At 55.3% G+C, this 18,937-nt stretch overlaps 1 protein-coding gene across 2 annotated transcripts; it reads left to right on the forward strand.

The window, feature by feature from the left end:
* The first annotated feature begins 6,577 nt into the window (after positions 1-6,577).
* On the forward strand, positions 6,578-17,178 carry CLN6 (CLN6 transmembrane ER protein). 2 transcript variants are annotated; one of them, XM_058665330.1, is made up of 7 exons: positions 6,578-6,760; positions 13,701-13,815; positions 14,585-14,683; positions 15,300-15,488; positions 15,686-15,741; positions 16,596-16,679; positions 16,786-17,178. In XM_058665330.1, the coding sequence occupies exons 1-7, from the start codon at positions 6,687-6,689 to the stop codon at positions 17,054-17,056; spliced, it is 888 nt and encodes a 295-aa protein (XP_058521313.1). In that variant the 5' UTR covers positions 6,578-6,686; the 3' UTR covers positions 17,057-17,178. The 2 variants fall into 2 exon arrangements, with proteins under 2 accessions (XP_058521313.1, XP_004578007.2); XM_004577950.2 differs by having other exon boundaries at positions 6,579-6,760; positions 16,557-16,679.
* Positions 17,179-18,937: the final 1,759 nt, after the last annotated feature.

Genomic DNA, 18,937 nt, shown 5'->3' on the forward strand with positions numbered 1-18,937 from the left:
TGGTGCACTGGGTTAAGCCACTGCCTGCAATGCTGGCATCCTATATCAGAGGGGGTTGAGTTCTGCTTCTGATCCAGCTCCCTGGTAATGCTCCTGGGAAAGCAACAGAAAATGGCCCATGTGCTTGGGCTCCTGCCACCCGTGTGGGTGACCTCGGTGGGTTCCTGCCTGGCCCCGACCAGTCCTGTGGAGAGTCAGTCAGGAGCCTTATCCAGGTCTCCTACCTGGGTGGCAGGGGCCGAGTACTTGAGCCGTCTTTCATTGCTTTTCTCAGGCCGTTAGCGGCGAGCTGGATGGGTCGCATGCCAGGGCCACGTAGCAGATATCAGCATAACCCACTATGCCAGGGTGTTTGTCCTGACTCTGCTCTTTATAGTCTTTAATGACAGCAGGCTTTATGGATGCCGCATTGACAAACTACCCTTTTCTAGAGATATTTCCCCTTCTAACATGCTTTCAAATGCATTGGCATAAAATTTTATTTCTCCTCTTCTAGTATGAAATTATGTATTCTCTGCTTACAGTAGTTATCCTGGAATTTGACCATGCACATTTTGCAATGTGTCAAGTGGATCAATACTTCAATATTCTCTAAGAAGCACACAAAGAACCCGGGACTCTCTCTGTTAACCTCATCTCTCCTCTCCCCACTTAAATATTAGTACTGGCCAGTATCTCCCAGGCCCTTTCTAAACTTCCACAGATTGTACATCCACCATCCTATTTTGTGAATAGGTTTCTGTGGACGATATATTTTCTTAAAGATGTACTAGCTTGTTTGAGAAGCAGAGAGCCACAGAGGCAGAGGAGGGAGAGGAGAGATCTTCCATCAGCTGGTTCACTTTCCGGTGGCTGCAGCATCCAGGTCTAGGCAGGCCGAAGCCGGCGCTACATCCACGTCTCCCGTGTGGGCACAGGGGCCCAAGCACTTGAGCCACCTTCTGCTGCTTCTCCAGCAGATCTCAGGTGCCCCCAGCCCATGAGCAGTCACTGCTGTGTTCCCTCCACTTGCTTACTTAACTTTCTATCTTTGTGGATTTGTCTGTTCTGGACATTTAGTGTAAACTGAATCATACAGGGTGTGGCCCTTTACAATCGATTTCTTTCATTTGTCATAGCGCATTCAAGGTTCATCCATGTCGTACCAGGATTTCATGTATTCTTAGGACCAAATAATAACATTCCATGGTGTGTACACACCACAGGTTATTTGTTCACTGATTGGCTTATTTATCTTCCAGCTGTTCCTCCTATGAACATTTGCACACAGGAGCTTGAATGGTCCTCCTGGTTACATACCTAGAAGTGGAGTTTTACAGTCCTGCCCACAGCATAGAGGGGCCATCATTGCTCCATGCTCTCTCCAGCGTTTGCTATTATTTGCCTTGTAGATCAATTCCTTATTCCTTCCTGTGATTTCATCTTTTATTGCTTTAAATATTTCATGTCTAGTGATTATATATCTTCCAATATTTGCAATAACCGAAACAGTGAATTTGGAGCTGGGCTGTCAGGGACCTCGACCTCGCACCCTGAGACACAGAGGTTTACACACTCACTGGGCAGAGGGGGTAAGCTGGGGTGCAGGGTAGCAGGACCCCACGTGGGAGGCTCTCAGGGGCTTGCCGCAGGCTGCAGCGCAGTACCGACGACTCTCCAGGAACACATCCAGATGCGGCCGTGAAGGCGCGCATGTCCTGCAGCCTGCACGCCTTAGGCTCGTGAGCACCCGCCCTGACGGCGCTGGATGCTGGGAGGCGAGGTCCCGGCTCCTGTGTGGAGCTGGGGAGGACTGCAGGACGCTCCTCCTACACTGCTTCGGTCAAACCCGCCCTGAGGTCCGTGGCTTCGGCGGCAAGAGCAGCTGACACGGGTGTCTGCCCTCCAAGCAGCCCAGCTCTTCCTTCGCTTGATGTCCACAGCGGAAGGCCTGGGGGACTTGGCGTTCGGCTGCGTGCTCAGCGGCGTTTGCCCACGGTGCCGTTGTGTGGGAGAGAAGCTGGGTCACACTACCCAGGGCAGAAGGCGGCGCCCGATCTGGGCTGCACCTTTGAAGCGAGAGGAAGCATTTTGCTACCATTACTTAACGGGTGTGAAGAAGATTACAGAAATAAAAGATGCAAACTCGTGGCTATGTCACAGAGGCCTCTGGCTAGGGATCCGCCAAGAATAGTAAGCTTGAGTGAGCATCACTCTTCCAAAAATACAAAGTATGAACTTTCTGAACACCCACATGATGCCAAAAGTGGAGAATTCTACACTTGACCTTGTTGCGGAGAACAAGAGAGATCACACCGGACACAAGTGTAGGATGTTAGGAGGAGTCTTTATGTGCCAAGCTGGACCAGCAGCTCCTACTACACTCCAGGAACAACGGCACCGCATGGCAGAAGCCAGGGTTTGTTTTTGTTTGTTTGTTTGTTTAATTTATTTTATTTCTATTGAAAAGTCAGGTATACAGAGAGGAGGAGAGACAAAAAGGAAGATCTTCCGTCCATTGATTCACTCCCCAAGTGGCTGCAATGACCGGGGCTGAGCCAGGAGCCAGGAGTTTCTGCCATGTCTCCCATGTGGGTATAAGGACCCAACGCTTTGGGCCTTCCTTGACCACCCTCCCAGGCCACAAGCAGGGAGCTGGATGGGAAGCAAGGACACTGGGGTTAGAACCAGTGCCCTTATGGGATCCCAGCATGTGTAAGGTAAGGATCCCAGCCACTAGGCTACCGCATTGGGCCCTGAAGCCAGGGGGTTTTAAGCTTTCATTAACAGGCAGCAGCCAAGGATTTCAAATCACGCCACATGTTACAAATCAATCAGCTTACAACTTAAGCCCATCAGGTACAGAGCAGATAGCTATAGATGCTAATTAGATGCTAATTAGATGCTCACTGTTCACCTTGGTTAGCATATTAGTTTTAAATTATGCTATGGCCTAGCATGAAGGCTCAGTGGGTAAATACTCACCTTGCAAGTGCTGGCATCCCATATGGGCATCAGTTCATGTCCTGGCTGCTCCACTTCCTGTCCAACTCCTGGCCTGTGGCCTGGGAAAGCAGTAGAGGATGACCCAAAGCCTTGGGACCCAACACCCACATGGGAGACCCAGAGGAAACTCCTGACTCCTGGCTTTGGATTGGCTCAACTCCAGCCATTGCAGCTACTTGGGGTGTGAACCAGCAGGTGGAGGATCTTTCTATCTGTCTCTTCTTCTCTCGATAAAGATCCCTTTCCAATGAAAATAAATAAATATTTTTAAAAAGTTATACTGAAGGGCTTGGCAGCGTGGTCTAGTGGCTAAGGTCCTTGCCTTGATCCCATATGGCCGCTGGTTCTAATCCCGGCAGCTCCACTTCCTCTCTATCTCTCCTCCTCTCAGTATATCTGACTTTGTAATGAAAATAAAATAAATCTTAAAAAAAAAAACATTAAAAAAAAAGTTATACTGAAGATATATGGGGGAGGGACTGGCATGTGGCATAGCTAAGAAAGTTATTGTCTACAGTGCCAGCATCTCATATGGGTTCTGGTTCTCGTTCAAGTCCCCCTGCTGCATTTTTGATCCAGCTCCTGCTAAAGTGACTGAGAAGGCAGCAGAAGAAGTCTCAAGTGTTTGTACCCACATGGTGATCTGGATGAAGCTCCTGGCTCCTGACCAACCCAGCTCCAGCCATTTGGGGAGTGAAACCCGTGGATGGAAGATTTCTCTTTCTCTATCTGCCTTTCAAATGCATAAGTAATCTTAAAAATAAAGTGTAGTGAAGTTCATGTTCTTGCATTGAACCATCACAGTGGAATAGCCCCCCTGTTGATGATGTTCCTGTGTCTGGCCCATCAAGACTGAGCATGCTCACAAACAACTATAAGGGTTTCCATTTGTAATAACTCGGCTGATAGGGGATTCTCATTACTTATATCAAGGCCTGAATCAGGAACAAACCCTGGTGCTGATATAGGGGAGGCACAGTTTCTTTCCAGAGCTTTCAGGAATGCCTGGGTTGAGAAGCCTCTGGGCTTGGCTCTCCAGGAACTGCACAGCACTGAGCCTGTGCTAGGTCACCTTGGACAGGCCCATTCACACCTCCACATTCACATCTAATCATCCACGCAAGGGCAACAACAACACTCACCTGCAGCTCAGGCAGGTGGCAAGAAACGGTTCTGCATACACCTAACCTTGGCACAGCAGGCACTCTCTGACGGATGGGTATCTGAGAAGCAGCGGGATTAGGGTGCTAGCTGTGCCACTAGACCCACTGAGAGTGACTACCTGCCCATTGTTCTTTGGAGGGGGACTTAGGAGCCAAACAAATAAATACTTAATCTCAAGTCAGACAGCCAGGGTTTTTTGCTTTGGGTGGAAACTTAATCCGCAGACAATGCATGTATTATGGAGAGGTGGCCTCAGCCTGATTCTGTCCTTGGTGCTTGTGAGTCCAGCACAGGAAGCGTGAGCAGTAGCGGTGAGGACGAGTGACCCAGTTGAGAGCTGCCCTCCCCCACTGTCTGCTCAGTTCATCATCAGATCATGTTGCTTGGGTTATAAACCCAGAAGGAAATCTTGCTTAACCTTGCTGGGGGGGAGGAGGAGCAGAGAATCTGACTGTCTTAATATTAAAAGTCACTTAAAAAGATCCAGTTGGGCCCCGCACGATGGCATAATGGATAAGGTCCTTGCACCGGGATCCCATATGGGCACCGGTTCTAATCCCGGCAGCTCCATTTCCCATCCAGCTTCCTGTTTGTGGCCTGGGAAAGCGGTCAAGGATGGCCCAAAGCCTTGGGACCCTGCACCTGCGTGGGAGACCTGGAGGGAAGTTCCTGGCTCCTGGCTTTGGATCAGCACAGCACCGGCCACTGCGGCCACTTGGGGAGTGAATCATCGAACAGAAGATCTTCCTCTCTGTCTCTCCTCCTCCTTTGTGTACATCTGCCTTTCCAATAAAATAAATAAATCTTAAAAAAAAAAGATCCAGTTACCTTGGCAAACAGCTGAGAGCTTCTAACACAGGTAAACACGGGCTTCTCACGGGTCCCAGTAATCCCGTGTCTTTGCATTTACCCAAGAGTAAAGAAACTTCTCTCCACACCAGGAATGCTCTGAACAGCTTTACCACGACTGCCCTCAGCTGGAGACACGCCAACATCCTGTACAAGTGCGTGGATGATCAGTTGGTGTATCCAGGTTAACAATTTTACTCACTAACAAAAGGAATCATGGTCCTTGGAATGTGAAGGGCATCATACTCCATGAAAGAATCCAGAGGCCAGGGTTGTGGTGTAGTGCAGAGAGCTGCCACCTACAATGCCAGCATCCCATTTGGGCACTGGTTCAAGTCCCGGCTGCTCTGCTTCTGATTCAGCTCCCTGCTAATGACTTGGGAAAGTAGCAGAGAATGGCTCAGTGCTTGGGTTCCTGCACCCATGTGGGAGTCCAGAATGACATTTCCTGGCTTCAGCCTGGCCAAGTTCTGGCAACTGTAGCTAACTGAGAAATGAAACAGCAGGTGGAAGCGTTCTCTGTGTGTGTGTGTGTGTCCTTCTCCTGTATCGGGGTGCCTGGTGTGAGTCTTGCCTTCCCTTTCATGGGATGCCGCAGGTTAAGGTTAAGGTTCAAGGAGTAAGGTTCCTGCCACCCAAGTGGAAGGTATGGAATAAGTTCAGATAAAAAGAAAGAAAGAGAAAGAGAGAGAGAGAAAGGAAAAAAGAGAGAAAGAAAGATAGAAAAAGAAAGGAAGAAACCATGACTCAGAGGGTTTGAATGGCTTTTCCAAGATCACAGAAGTCTGAATTAACCCAGATGGGACCAACACTGCAGGATCTCCTCTTCAAACTCCAGGATTTTGCTGCTAGACACGGTTAATTGCAATGGTTGGCCACAGGGCATGGCTGCCTGTTCAACAAAAAGATTTTCCAGTTTAAAAGAACTAGGCCTGGGGCCCAGTGCGGGAACCTATTGGCTAAAGTCCTCGCATTGCACACACCGGGATCCCATGTGGGCGCCAGTTGTAATCCCGGCTGCTCCGCTTCCCATCCAGCCCCCTGCTTGTGGCCTGGGAAAGCAGTAGAGGACAGCCCAAAGTCTTGGGACCCTGTGCCTGTGTGGGAGATCTGGAAGAAGCTCCTGGTACCTGTCTTCAGATCGGCTCAACTCCAGCCGTTGTGGCTGCTTGAGGAATAAATAAACGGATGGACAATCTTCCTGTTTCTCTTCCTCTCTGTTTATCTGACTTTCCAATAAAAAAAATAGAACAAATTGGGCCCAGCGTGGTGGCCTAGCAGCTCATATCACCCCCACTTTCGCCGGCCCCAGAACTTCCGGTACAAGATACTAGGAGATCCCACTTGGCCGCCTCCCAGGCGAGCACAGGGCGCGGCTGAAGCTACCCCTGGATCCCCACTGCGCCCCAGCCCCAGTCCCCAGGCTTCAACCGGCCTAGTAACAAAGCTTCCCACGTCCACACCACAGGGCTGCCCAGCAAATCGCAGCCCCATTAGCACGCACGCAGGTTGCACGCCGCACCCCTCTGGCCCCGCCCCTCCCAGCAGGCCCCGCCCATAGCCCCACTCTCCCCGCAGGCCCCGCCCACCCGCGCTCCACGTTCGAGATCGTCGCCGTCACCCGGCGGGAGGAGCCGGCGTCTGACTCAGGAAGCCGGCCGCCGTGTGGCGGGGCTGGCGGGGCAGCCATGGAGGCCGCGGCGCGGAGGCGGCAGCACCCGGGAGCGGCGGGCGTCCCCGGCGCCTCGTTCCTGCAGGCCAGGTGGGCGAGGAGCCGCGTCCCTGCTCTCTGGCCGGGCCCGGGCGCATGGAGTCCCAGGGCGCCCCGGAAGCAGGCGCGCTGTCTCCATCGGAGCGCACCTGCAAGTGCTGGGGCCCCTCCGCGCTGGGCAGACCATCGGGGACTCGCTCCTGCACGGGGCCGAGGAGGAGTGAGATTCCTCGGGGTTTGGCCGCTGTCCATGGCCCCTGCACCCTGTCTCCCTGCCTTACTCAGGCAGGCTGCGTGCAGCCGACATCCCTAAGTACGTCTTGTGGCCCGAAAGGTGGGCAGGGCGAGACTCGAAGGAGCCCAGGTAGGGGTGGGAAGTAGCCTGAGGTGGGCTGGGGGACGCAGAGCAGGACATCCCAGCCCTGGCAGGGGTGTGGGGTAGGGAGTGCCAGGAGAACCTGAAGAGGGCCTTTGCAGTCCAAGTTTATTGGACTGGCGCTCCAACCGCAGGTGGGAATCAAACTTCCACAAAGTTGATGTTGAAGTGGAGCGTTGCGCACGGCCCGCCCCGCGAAGGATGCTCGCCCGGGGGCAGGTTGCAGGGCTGCCCTCCCGTGGGTAGGGGTCTAGGGGCCTCAGTGGTAAGGAGGCGCTGGCTGGCTGTGCAGGCAGGGTACAGCCCTGAGGGAGTGTGGGGCTTGTAGGGGTTCCGCCCCGGTGTCGTCCTGAGAGACAAGGGAGGATGCCACCTTGGCCCAGAGGCCCCAGGGAACCGTGGGAGATGCGGGCTCGGCGTGCTCGGAGTCAGACGTTTGTGGTGTGATTGGCTTGGGTGGGGGCTAAGATGCGCTCCCAGGCTGGGCCTCTGGTCTAAGTTGGATTTCATTGCCAGATGAGGAAATGGGCTCAGGGAAGCGGCTAGGGCTGCAGCGTGGGTTCTCCACGGGCCAGCTGCTGACCAGCACACCTCTGCCTCAAAAATGTCTCTGGGTGTCAGCGAGGGTCACGCTGCCCCGGGAGTGGACCTCCCAGCTCCAGCCTGCCACTTGGCCACTCTCTGTCGCTCCCAGTGCATGGAGGGAAAGACTGAGGCCTGCAGAGCTTGTGTCATTTGTTGTCAAGAACCAGGACCTAAATGCAGGGCTTCTGACAGATGTTGTGTGCTGCTCCATGCTGGCTGCTGAGCGGTAATGTCCCCCTGTGGCCTGTCCACCCCTCTGGCACCAGAAACAACCCCATGAGTTACTTTCCCCTGTTTCACCCAGAGTTAAATTCGAAGTTCTGAGTAAGAAGTAACGTCTACGTAATACCCAACACCGTGTAGCACTTTGTGTAGACAAGGCCCGGCTCTCGGCTTCTGAATCAATCATTTCCACTTGGGGCACTACTGTTATGCCCGTTTTACACATGATGACCTTGAGGCCCAGTAGTTACATCTTGTCTGAAGATCTCATTGGTGGTGGAGCTGGGACATAAACCTTAGGCAGTCTGCAGAGTCCATAGTCTGAAAACTGTGCTCAATTGCCATTTCTTGGTTTACTAACTTCAAGTATTACCTCCTGTTAGGATTTGACTCACTACCTCCCTTATCACGTAGCCTTCATGGCTGTGCACCCAGCATTACTTCTTTTTAAAAATATTTATTTATTTTTCTGGGAAAGTAGATTTACAGAGAGAAGGAGATACAGAGAGGAAGATCTTCCATCCACTGGTTCACTCCCCAAGCAGCCGCAACAGTTGGAACTGATCTGATCTGAAGCCAGGAGCCAGGAGCTTCTTCCGGATCTCCCATGTGGGTGCAGGGTCCCAAGGCTTTGGGCCATCCTCGACTGCTTTTCCAGGCCACAAGCAGGGAGTGGATGAGAAGTGGAACAGCCGGGATACGAACCAATGCCCATATGGCATCCCAGGCAAACAATGTGAGGACTTTAGCTACTAGGCTATTGCACCAAGCCCTCCAGTGATACTTCTTACTTTGGTCAGCTAGAGGAGGTCCCCACTCTTTCTTACAAAGACAATGTTGGCCGGTCTTGGCCTTTAACTTTTCTTGCCCTTTCTTGACCTTGTCATCTGTGGTTTTGCTTTCATGTTGCCAAGGTTACAGCATCTACCTGTATTCCAGCCATAATTATCTCCTACATTTTGACTGTAGATTTGTTCTAAACACTGGGAATCAGTATACAATGTTATATTATTTAAGTCATATAAATGTTATTCCCTACAGAGCCAAGTCATGGTTAACAGTTACGTTGGCTCTTGTTTCTCCTGGGATTTGTAATGGCCTTCTTTTCCCCCTACCTCTCATTATTTACTCCTGTTTTGCTCAAACTCTCAATCAGTTCTGTGAGCCCCTGTCATCCCCTCCGCAGTCCCACTCACAGGTCCCTGCCTGACTCCTCTGGGACTCCCTCCCTTGTCTGCCAGGCTGTCTTCCAGTTACTCCCGAATGCCTTGAGTGTCTCCATGGGGTGGTGTGCACTTCCCAGCGGTCATGGTGTCAGGTGTTCCACCTGGCAGACATGCACAGCCCTGGAAGGGAGCAGAGGCCAGCTGTGTTTCAGGTTACCTGCTGTGAAACTTTTCCTGTTATTCTCTGCAGCAGCAGTGAGTGGCTGAGAGAGAGGGCTTCTGGCCGGGGCTGGGGGCTCATTGTGTGTTGTGTGGAGTCAGGAACTTGGGGCAGGCCTGAGCTGACAATTGCAAGGGCAGGGTCTTTAGTCTTCATGATCTGTCTTCCCCCGTCAGGGGCCCAGGAGTTGACGATTGCTCAGATGCTGCTCAGCCCTGATTCCCAAGCTGGCCAGCTGCCCTTGGCCTTGTGGGTTTTGTTTGTTTTCTTTCCTTCCCTGCCCTGCTAAGCCAGGCTGGACTAATGATGGGGCATCCCATGGACTGCAATAGAAGAGGACCTGGTAAGCGCTGGGTACCACCTGTGTAGTGTCTCATTGCACTAAAGGAATAGTAGAAACAAGCCATTTAGGAGAGAAAGACAGATTGATTTAGTTCACAGTTCTGGGGGTTCAAGGCCAAAATCAGGTGGCATTGTGGGGTTGGCTTTGGTGCAGCTGTTAGCATCCTGTGTGGGAAGCCTTCATCCAATGTCTGAGTATCTGGTCTCGGCTCCACTTCCTTTTTTTTTTTTTCCTTAGGATTTATTTGTTTTTATTTGAAAGGCATATTTTCAAAGAGGAGAGACAGATCTTCCATCTGCTGGTTCACTCCCTCCAATGGCCACAGGAGCCAGAGCTGAGCCAACCTGAAACCAGGAACCAGGATCCTCCTGCAGGTCTCCTACGTGGGTATAGGGCCCCAAGGACCGGAGCCAGCCTCCTCTGCTTTCCCAGGCCATAAATAGGAAGCTGGATCAGAAGTGAAGCAGCAGGGCTGGAACCAGTGCCTTTATGGGATGCCAGCACCGCTGCACCAGCGCCCCTGCTCCACTTCCATTCCAGCGTCCTGCTGATGAGCACCCTGGGAAGCTGAGGTGGTGGCGCCAGTGACCGAGTCCCACCGGCCACACTGGAGACTAGGTTGCGTTCCAGGCTCCTGGCTTTGCCTGGTCCACCCTGGCTGCTGGAGGCATCAGTAGGTGGGAAGTTTTTCTCTGCCTTTCACATAAAATAAAAATGAAAACTTCAAGAATTACCATCTGAGGGCATGCCCCTCATCCTCCCCTTGATTCACCACCCACATGGTGTCCCCACCCTCTCTGGACCCCTGTCTTAGGACTTAGGGGTTTAGGCTCCTCCCTGACCTGAGCTCTCCAGGCCTGGGGCTCCCACCATGGGCTTCACGCAGCCTTGCCCTGGTGATCACCCAGAAGAGTGGGCAGATAGGCGCCTGTGCCAGCCATTGCCTCCAACCCCGAGCAGTGCTCACAGGTCCTTCTTGAGTGGCCACCCCATATGGAGACCCGGCGGTTCCTGCCCTACTCTTCCACCGCCTGTGAGCCAGGCACCACAGCTCCGCATAGCAGCCCCTCCACCACCTCCTGCCCTCTTCTGCTTGATTCTGCTCAGGTGTATCCATCCTAGCACTGATGTCGCCTTCCTGCAGGCCACAGGAACCCATTCGGCTTCTTGTCCTAACTCACCGTGTGACTTTCATTATTATTACAGTTCAGAGCAGAATCACAGACTTCTGGGAGCACAGGTCTTTAGAGACATGGAGGCCCAGGCTGCATTCTCCTGGGTTGTGAATATCAGCCAGTTAGCACAAGGGGTGGCACCTTGGGCATAGATGGCCAGCCTGGAGCTGCTCGCCCTGGGCAGGGGAGGCTGTGTATCTGCCCTGGAGGGCAGTCCTGGCCAGGAGCAGCCTCGAGGTTTCCTCACATGCCCAGCACACAGCCCTGGAGGAGCTCCTGCCACCAGGTCCTGCTGGGCCAGCCTGGCTCACCAGCCCTCCATTATCTCCTTACTGCATGGCTGACCTTGGCCCAGTGCCAAATTCCTCCCGCTCCTTGTCCACAGAGCACCAAGGGCACAGCCTGCTGGCACATCTGGGGATTAGATGCGATGCTATGGCAAAGCTCCTAGCAGAGCCTACAGTTGTTCTGCAGGAAGTGCTGGGGACAGGAAGGCAGGTGACCCCGGGAAGGCCTGCTCCACCTGCAGCCTCCCTGCCCAACCCCGATGTCCTGCAGGCCGAGTGGGCGTCACCCTTGGTGTTAGCTGCAAAGAATCCTGGGAACTACAGTATCAGCATCGGCATGGACAGCGAGGTGCCTCTCAGCTGATGTTTGCCACTGGAAGTGCAGTAGCTGGTGATGGTGATTGCTTTGGATCAGTCAGTGGTTATTGAGTGTAAACCAGCAGCCGAGCTGGGGGTGCTGAGGCTGTGATCCAGGGCACGTGGTGCCCGCCTCTTCTGGGTGCAAGGGGGAGATACAGGGCCAGTGCTGTGGCACACAGGTTAAACCTCTGCCTGCAAAGCCGGCATCCCACGTCAGAGCACCAGTTCAGGTCCCTGCTGATCCAGCTCCCTGCTAATGCCTGGGAAGGCAGTGGAGGATGGCCCAGGTCCTCACCTCCCTGCCACCCATGTGGGAGCCCCGGATGGAGTTTCTGGCTCCTGGTTTTGACCTGAGCCAGTGGATAGATGATCTCTCTCTGTCTCTTTTCTTGTCACTCACCGTTCAAATACAATTTTAACATTAAAATCAAGGGGGGGGGCAGTGCAGCTCCCGGCGTACTCCACTGGGGAGCAGCCTGCTCATTCCTGGAGGTGTGCCAGGGAAAGCAGGCCCACTCTGAAGAGCATGGGGATGCTGATGGGGAGGGCAGCCTGCTAGAGGGCCCACACGACCCCGTGTTGTCATGACGATGGGATGAGTGACGAGGCTCTCCCCAGCATGGGGCAGGAAGATTTTCATCACGGAGGCAACACTAAACTCGACTGGTTTGCTAAACAGGCAGACATTCGAAGATACCAGGGTGTTTAAAAAAAAATGTTCATAGAAAATGAAATTGAAAGGTAAGTATATCTTGGTGTAAAAGATTTTAAAATCCATACTTTTTTTTTTTTTATAGAACATGTGGTTTCCATGAAGTTTCATGGATTTTTGTTTGAGAAAAAAAAAAAAAACACCACCAGAACTCCCTACCACGAGTTCACTCTTCCTAAATAACCTGAGCAGCTGGGCTGGGGCCAGAGGACTTGCTCCAGATCTGCCAGGTGGGCGGCAGGAGGCGTCGTTGGTTGCTGCCTCCCAGCGGAAGCCCAGGAACCCTGGTAGGGCACGTGGGCATCTAAACTGCTGGGCTAAGCACTCTCGCCCGTTTTCTCATGAACTCCTTTTCTTTATTTTCGTGGGTTTGAAAGACAGAGGAACAGACAGGAAAGCTCGTCCCTGGACTGGTTCACCCCTCACAGTGGCTGGGGCTGGACCAGGAGCTTGCTCAGGGTCTCCCCCATGAGTGGCAGGGCCCTGAGCCCTGGAGTGTCCTGTTGCCTCCCAGAGGGTGTGTTACCAGGAAGCTGGTATTAGCAGCTGAGCAGGGGCCCAGGCCCTCGGATGCCTAACTGCTGTGTGACAAACACCTGTTCCTGCCCGAACTCCTTGGGGGCCCTCAGGTGTCGTCATGTCCTGCCCCCAGTGCTACTGTGTCCCTCATCAGTTCCCTCCACCCTCAGCTGACTACCTCCCCACGGCCCCATGCATATGTCTCATTGAAGGGCCCCGACTGGTCCAGCTCAGGTCCCAGGCCCAGGGTTCAGACCAGTCACTGTGTATGCAACTTGGGATGGAGGTTAAAAGTATCTGCTCCAAAGACAGGCATTGTGGCACAGCGGGTAAAGTTGTATGGGTGCCGGTTCAAGTCCCTACTGCTCCACTTCCCATCCAGATCCCTGCTAATGTACCTAGGAAAGCAGTGGAGGATGGCCCATGAGTTCAGGAACTTGCCACTCACGTGGCAAGAAACTCCTGAAAGAAACTCCTGGCTCCTGACCATCACACCTCTGGCTGTTGTCGTCATCTGGGGAGTGAACCAGTGGATGGAAGATCTTTCTCTCTTTTTCTTTCAAGTAAATAAGTAAATCTAAAAAATCCCAAAAAAAACAAACAAAAATAGTTTTTAGCCACGTAACCTTGGGTGAGTTACTTAACCTCTTGGGCCTCAGTCTTTCACCTGTAAAATGGGTACACTATTCCTGCCTGTGAGGATTGCAGAGAGGAAGGACGGGAGAAGTGAGATAACTTGTCAGCCACGCACACGCTTAGGACACGGTCAGTGCCCAGGGCGTCACCGTGCAGTCTGCCTCTCTGGCCTCCTTCGAATTCCCCATCATTCTGTCAAGGAGAAAGTGCAAAGCTTACCAGGGCTTCTGGGTCACTGGGCAGCCAGAGGGACCCCAGAATCCCAGGACCCCCTCCCTCAACTGCAGGTCCAGCCTGCGCACTCCCTGAGCCCAGGACCTATGAGAGCACATCCCAGGAAGATTCTAGCAGTGGCAGGAGGCTTGACACTCTCACCCACTTCCTTCCCAGGCATGCTTCCACCAAGGCTAATGACGTCAACCACCCGGCCCCCTTCCACCTCGACCTCTGGGTCTACTTCACACTGCAGAACTGGGTTCTGGACTTTGGCCGCCCCATTGCCATGGTGAGTGTGTGTAACCATAGCCAGCCCTGGCCAGCACGGAGAGGCCTCACATCAGCAGCGTTTGCTGAGCGCCCTTGCACTACAACAAGAGGTGTTCTTGCACCTTCACCTTCCTGTTCTGTTGCTGTTACCAGCCAGGCGCAGGTGCAGCAGGCAGGGGCGCGGGGGAGGGGTCGAGGGCGGAGGCACTCAGCAGTCAGACGATGCTCTCCAAACAGTGCTCATTGTTCTTTTTTCATATCCTTAGTTATTTCTCATCTACTGGAAAGGCAGAGCAATGGGGGTGGTAGGGAAGGAAGGCAGGTGAAGACAGAGAGAGCAATCTTCCATCTGCCAGTTCCCTCCACAGATGCCTGATCAGCCATTGATGAGCCATGCTGAAGACAGGAAGCCAGAACTCCACCTGGCCTTGCCACCGGGGTGGCAGGAGCCCAGCTCCTTGAGCCATCACCTGCGGCATGCTAGGGTGTCAGCAGGAAGTGGAGGCATCTGGGGGCCCGGTGTGGTGGCCTAGCGACTAAGGTCCTCGCACTGAACGTGCCGGGATCCCATATGGGCACTGATTCTAATACCAGCGGCCCTGCTGCCCATCCAGCTCCCTGCTTGAGGCCTGGAAAAGCAGTCAAGGATGACCCAAAGCCTTGGGACCCTGCACCTGCGTGGGAGACCAGGAAGAGCTCCTGGCTCCTGGCTTCGGATTGGTTCAGCTCCGGCTGTTGTGGCTGCTTGGGGCCTCAGCCCCTTCCCACCTCTCCCCTCCTCTCTGCAGCTGGCCTTCCCCCTGGAATGGTTCCCACTCAACAAGCCCAGCGTCGGGGACTACTTCCATATGGCCTACAACGTCATCACACCCTTCCTCCTGCTCAAGGTATGGCGGACCCCCAGCCCGGAGCTGCGGCCAGGCCCTGTGCCCTGGTGCAGCCTTTCCTCTGCCCAGACCCTCACTGCACCTGCTTCTGGGGCCGAGGGCTGTGAGGGAGGGATGGAAAGGGAGGACCAAGGCCTGGGGCCTTGGGGACCACAGGGGGTCCTGAAGAGTACTCCTGAAGAGCACCACAGGTTAGTGCTCAGGCAAGGGGTCCCCCAACAGGCGTGTTCAGGCAGGGACCCACTGGGAAGGCAGGCAGGCACCAGTGACAGCAGTGGAGACCCAGGTCGGTACTCTGGCTGCCAGGACCCCCCCCAACACACCAGCACGGCCCCCTTCCTCTCTTGTCACCAGTGGGCAGGACCTGACCTCAGATTGCCCAAGGGTCATTCAAGGGACTTTCAGATGCACCTGTTTGCCGCCTCCTGCAGGTGGGCACTCAGAAGCCAGAGGGCCCCTCGGGCAGTCTTGGGCTGCAGGAGGGCTGCGGGGCCTATGCCTTCCTGCCCCACAGCACCTGGTTCCTGGAGGACCCTGGGCAGTGAGCTGGGCCCTGGGAGGCTGCCCGAGGGGACTGCGAGGCCAGGAGTGTGATGCGGGGGGGCCTCCTCTTCAGCTCATCGAGCGGTCGCCCCGTACGCTGCCACGCTCCCTCATCTACATCAGCATCATAACTTTCATCATGGGCGCCAGCATCCACCTGGTGGGCGACTCGGTCAACCACCGGCTGCTCTTCAGCGGTTACCAACATCACCTGTCAGTCCGCGAGAACCCCATCATCAAGAACCTCAAACCCGAGACGCTGGTGAGGGACCCCTCTCCCACCCACCCTGGGCACCCTTCCTGAGCGGCTGAACACCTGACCTCCGACCTGACTTGGGGCGAAGAGCCGCTCAGCCGCAGGTCGTGCAGGCCGTGGAAGGCGCGGGGCGGCTCCTGCAGGACACCCCATCCCTCCATCTCCCCACACACCCTCACCCTTCGGTCCCTGCGCCTCCACAGATCGACTCCTTCGAGCTGCTCTACTACTATGACGAGTACCTGGGTCACTCCATGTGGTGAGTGATGGGCCCTGGTCAGCCACCACAACGGGCGCTGGCCCCTCCGGGTGGCCGGGTGTGAACTGAGGTGGTGGAAGAAGACACCCGGTTCCCTGCCAGCCTCCACCCCTGCAGTGCCCGCAGCGGCCACCAGAGGGCAGGCGTGCCTGTGCGCCCACCCCAGCCAGCAGGGCTGCCACCCTGATCCAGGTGTCCCGCCCACCCAAGGTGGACAGGGTGTGGGGATGGGATAGTCCATCTCCCCGCCCCCCAACGTCACCGTGCTCTTCCAGAACGGGATGGGAGTCAACAGGGGTGAGTAGGGGGCACTGCTTGCACTCCCCTCCTGGGAACCACAGGGATTCCAGCAGAGTTGGTCCCGGTTATCAGGGGGAGACAGGAGTGCATGGAAGCGCCCACTGCCGGGAGGGGGCGGGCACCGCAGACCTCAGGCCACCCACCCTCTGCTGCTGCTGCTGCTGCATGTGGCATCCTTGTCCCCCCCACGCCCTCCCATTCCCGACTTCAGGTACAGAGAGTAGGTGCTCCTGGCCCCGCCGCTGCTGGAAGACCCTTCCCACGGGGTGGAGCAGATGCAGAGGGCTGGCACGAGGAGAGGGGCGTCGGGCCCTCAGGACCCGAGGGGGCCGGGCTCCAGGCTGTGTGGTGGGGGCAAGGCTGCGGCCCCCAGTGTGGGTCTGGGGGCTCCCTGTTCTGCCCTGCTGGGAAGTGTTTGGGACAGTGTCCTGCAGGACACCCCAGCCCTGGCCTGCCTGCCTTGTCCCCGCCCCAGAGGCTGGCCTGGCAGGCGGCTCAGGTGTGGCCTGTTGCAGGTACATCCCCTTCTTCCTCATCCTCTTCATGTACTTCAGCGGCTGCTTTACCGCCTGCAGAGCCCACAGCTCCCTGCCTGGACCGGCGCTGCTGCTGCTGGGGCCCAGCGGCCTATACTACTGGTGAGTGGGGCTGCAGCAGGCAGCAGCTCTGGGTGAGCGGCAGGGAGGGAGGCAGGATGCGGTTGCCATGGCGCCCACCTGGGCTCATCCCAAGGCGTCCCCCCAGGTACCTGGTGACCGAGGGCCAGATTTTCATCCTCTTCATCTTCACCTTCTTTGCCATGCTGGCACTGGTGCTGCACCAGCAGCGGAAGTGCCTCTTCCTGGACAGCAACGGCCTCTTCCTGTTCTACTCCTTCGGCCTCACCCTGACGCTGGTGGCGCTCTGGGTGGCCTGGCTGTGGAATGACCCTGTCCTCAGGAAAAAGTACCCAGGGGTCATTTATGTGCCCGAGCCCTGGGCCTTCTACACCCTGCATGTCGGCAGTCAGCACTGAGCCCCGGGCACTCGGCGAAGCTCGTGGAACACGCGGTGGAAAGATGGGTTTATTTTGATGCAAGAAAGAAGAAAAAAAGATTTTTGAAATCCATGCATATTTTTTCATAATACACATTTTCCACAAACTTTTGAAGAACCTTTTGTGTGTGGGTGCACGGCAGGAGTGTGTCCTCTGTGTGTGTGTGTGTGTGTGTGTGTGTGTGCAGAGGGGTTCATGTATAAGGCTTGAGAGTGTTCTGTTTGGATCTTTCCAGAATCTAATTAGTTTGGGGGAAGATCCAGGCTCCTGCCTTTCGGAGCCAGGCTCCTAAGCTGACATTTCCCAATAGAAGCCTGGGGGGTGTGGGGGGGAGGTCCAGGGTGTCAGCCGACTGCCATCTGGCCCATGAACACTGGTTTCTGTGTGTGGTGGGCACGACACTTTGTCTCTCTGGGGCTAGTGTCCCAAAGTGGGCCAGAGGGCAGGGGCGCTGCTGTGGGCTGAGTGCTGAGCCCCTTCCCTACCCCTGCCACTGTCCCAGAGTCCCTGCCTGAGGCCCCTGCTGTCTGTCCCTGGTCCTCCCCACACAGCCAGGAGGCACCCCCTCCTGTCCTGCACCCTCAGGGAGCCCTTTGTCTCGGCTGCCCTCTATGTTGGGGTCCTCCACAGCCCCCTTAGAAGTCTGCCAGCCCCTGGGCCAGGCTGCCTTCATCTCCAGGCAGAGGCCTGTGAATAAAGACTGGGATGAAGCCAAGCCCACTGCTGTTTGTATCTTTGAGAGTGAACTGGGGTGCCCAGGGAGGTGGTGCCTGGGGCAGGGGCAAGCCTGGCTGTTCTGGGGTCCTAGCTGGAGCTCCAAGGTTCCCTGGAGCAGCAATGGCCCTTGTGTCACTTGGTGGCCTCTGGGAGGTGGGACATCAGAAAGCCCATCCTAGCTCCTTTCAGACGGGGCTGGGGCAGTCCAGGCCTGTGCTGTCTTTTTTGTTTTTATTTTAAGGATTTATTTATTTTTATTGGAAAAGCAGATTTAGAGAAGGTGAGACAGAGAAAAAGAATACTAATTCACTCCCCAAGTGGCTGCAACAGCCGGAGCTGAACCAATCCGGAGCCAGGAGCCAGGAGCTTCTTCCAGGTCTCCCATGCGGGTGCAGGGTCCCAAGGCTTTGGACCGGGCTTGACTGCTTTCTTGGGCCACAAGCAGGGAGCTGGGAGGGAAGTGGAGCAGCCAGGATATTAACCGGCGCCACATGGGATTCTGGCACTTGCAGGGGAAGAATTGACCAATTGAGCCGTCATGCCAGGCCCACAAAAACTTATTTCAAGATGAGGTCAACATCGCCCAATCTAGGTGGAGATGAACCAGGACTGGGGCAGGGGGCACTGTTGAGCCCATTGCAGATTGAAAGCTTCCAGAGTCATCACTTCTGGGTCCCAGAGGTGCCAGCTGGGGGCCAGGGCTCAGGAGTAAAGGCCAGTGAGATCACAGCATCCCAGGTGGAGTCAGTGGCGTCTCCCACTGCTCGCCTGGTCCTGCTCGCCCCCGCCCACCCCTTTCCCACCCTGGTTTGTGATGTCTCACTGCAGTGCAGATGGAAGGAAGGACGAAGGTGTCAGGCAGAGCTCACGTGGCCACACCCACTGATCTGAACCCCGGTACCTGGGGGAGCACTGGGGTCCCTCCCCTCCCAAGCCCCGGGGACTCCTCTACCCTGTCCAGCTCTCTGGCCTCAGAAGCCATGCCCCCTCCCCGGGTCGGGCCCAGGAGCAGCTGTGAAAATGGGAGACAGGAACTGGGATGAGGAAACTGTCCCCTGGGGGTGGTGGGGACAGGCAGGCCCCTGTCCTGGGTCCCTGGACACCCTGGTGGGGGACACCCCCTGGCCAGCTCCAGCTTGTCCC

The sequence above is a fragment of the Ochotona princeps genome, chromosome 6, assembly GCF_030435755.1.
Source record: "Ochotona princeps isolate mOchPri1 chromosome 6, mOchPri1.hap1, whole genome shotgun sequence".
In the NCBI taxonomy this organism is placed as follows: Eukaryota; Metazoa; Chordata; class Mammalia; order Lagomorpha; family Ochotonidae; genus Ochotona; species Ochotona princeps.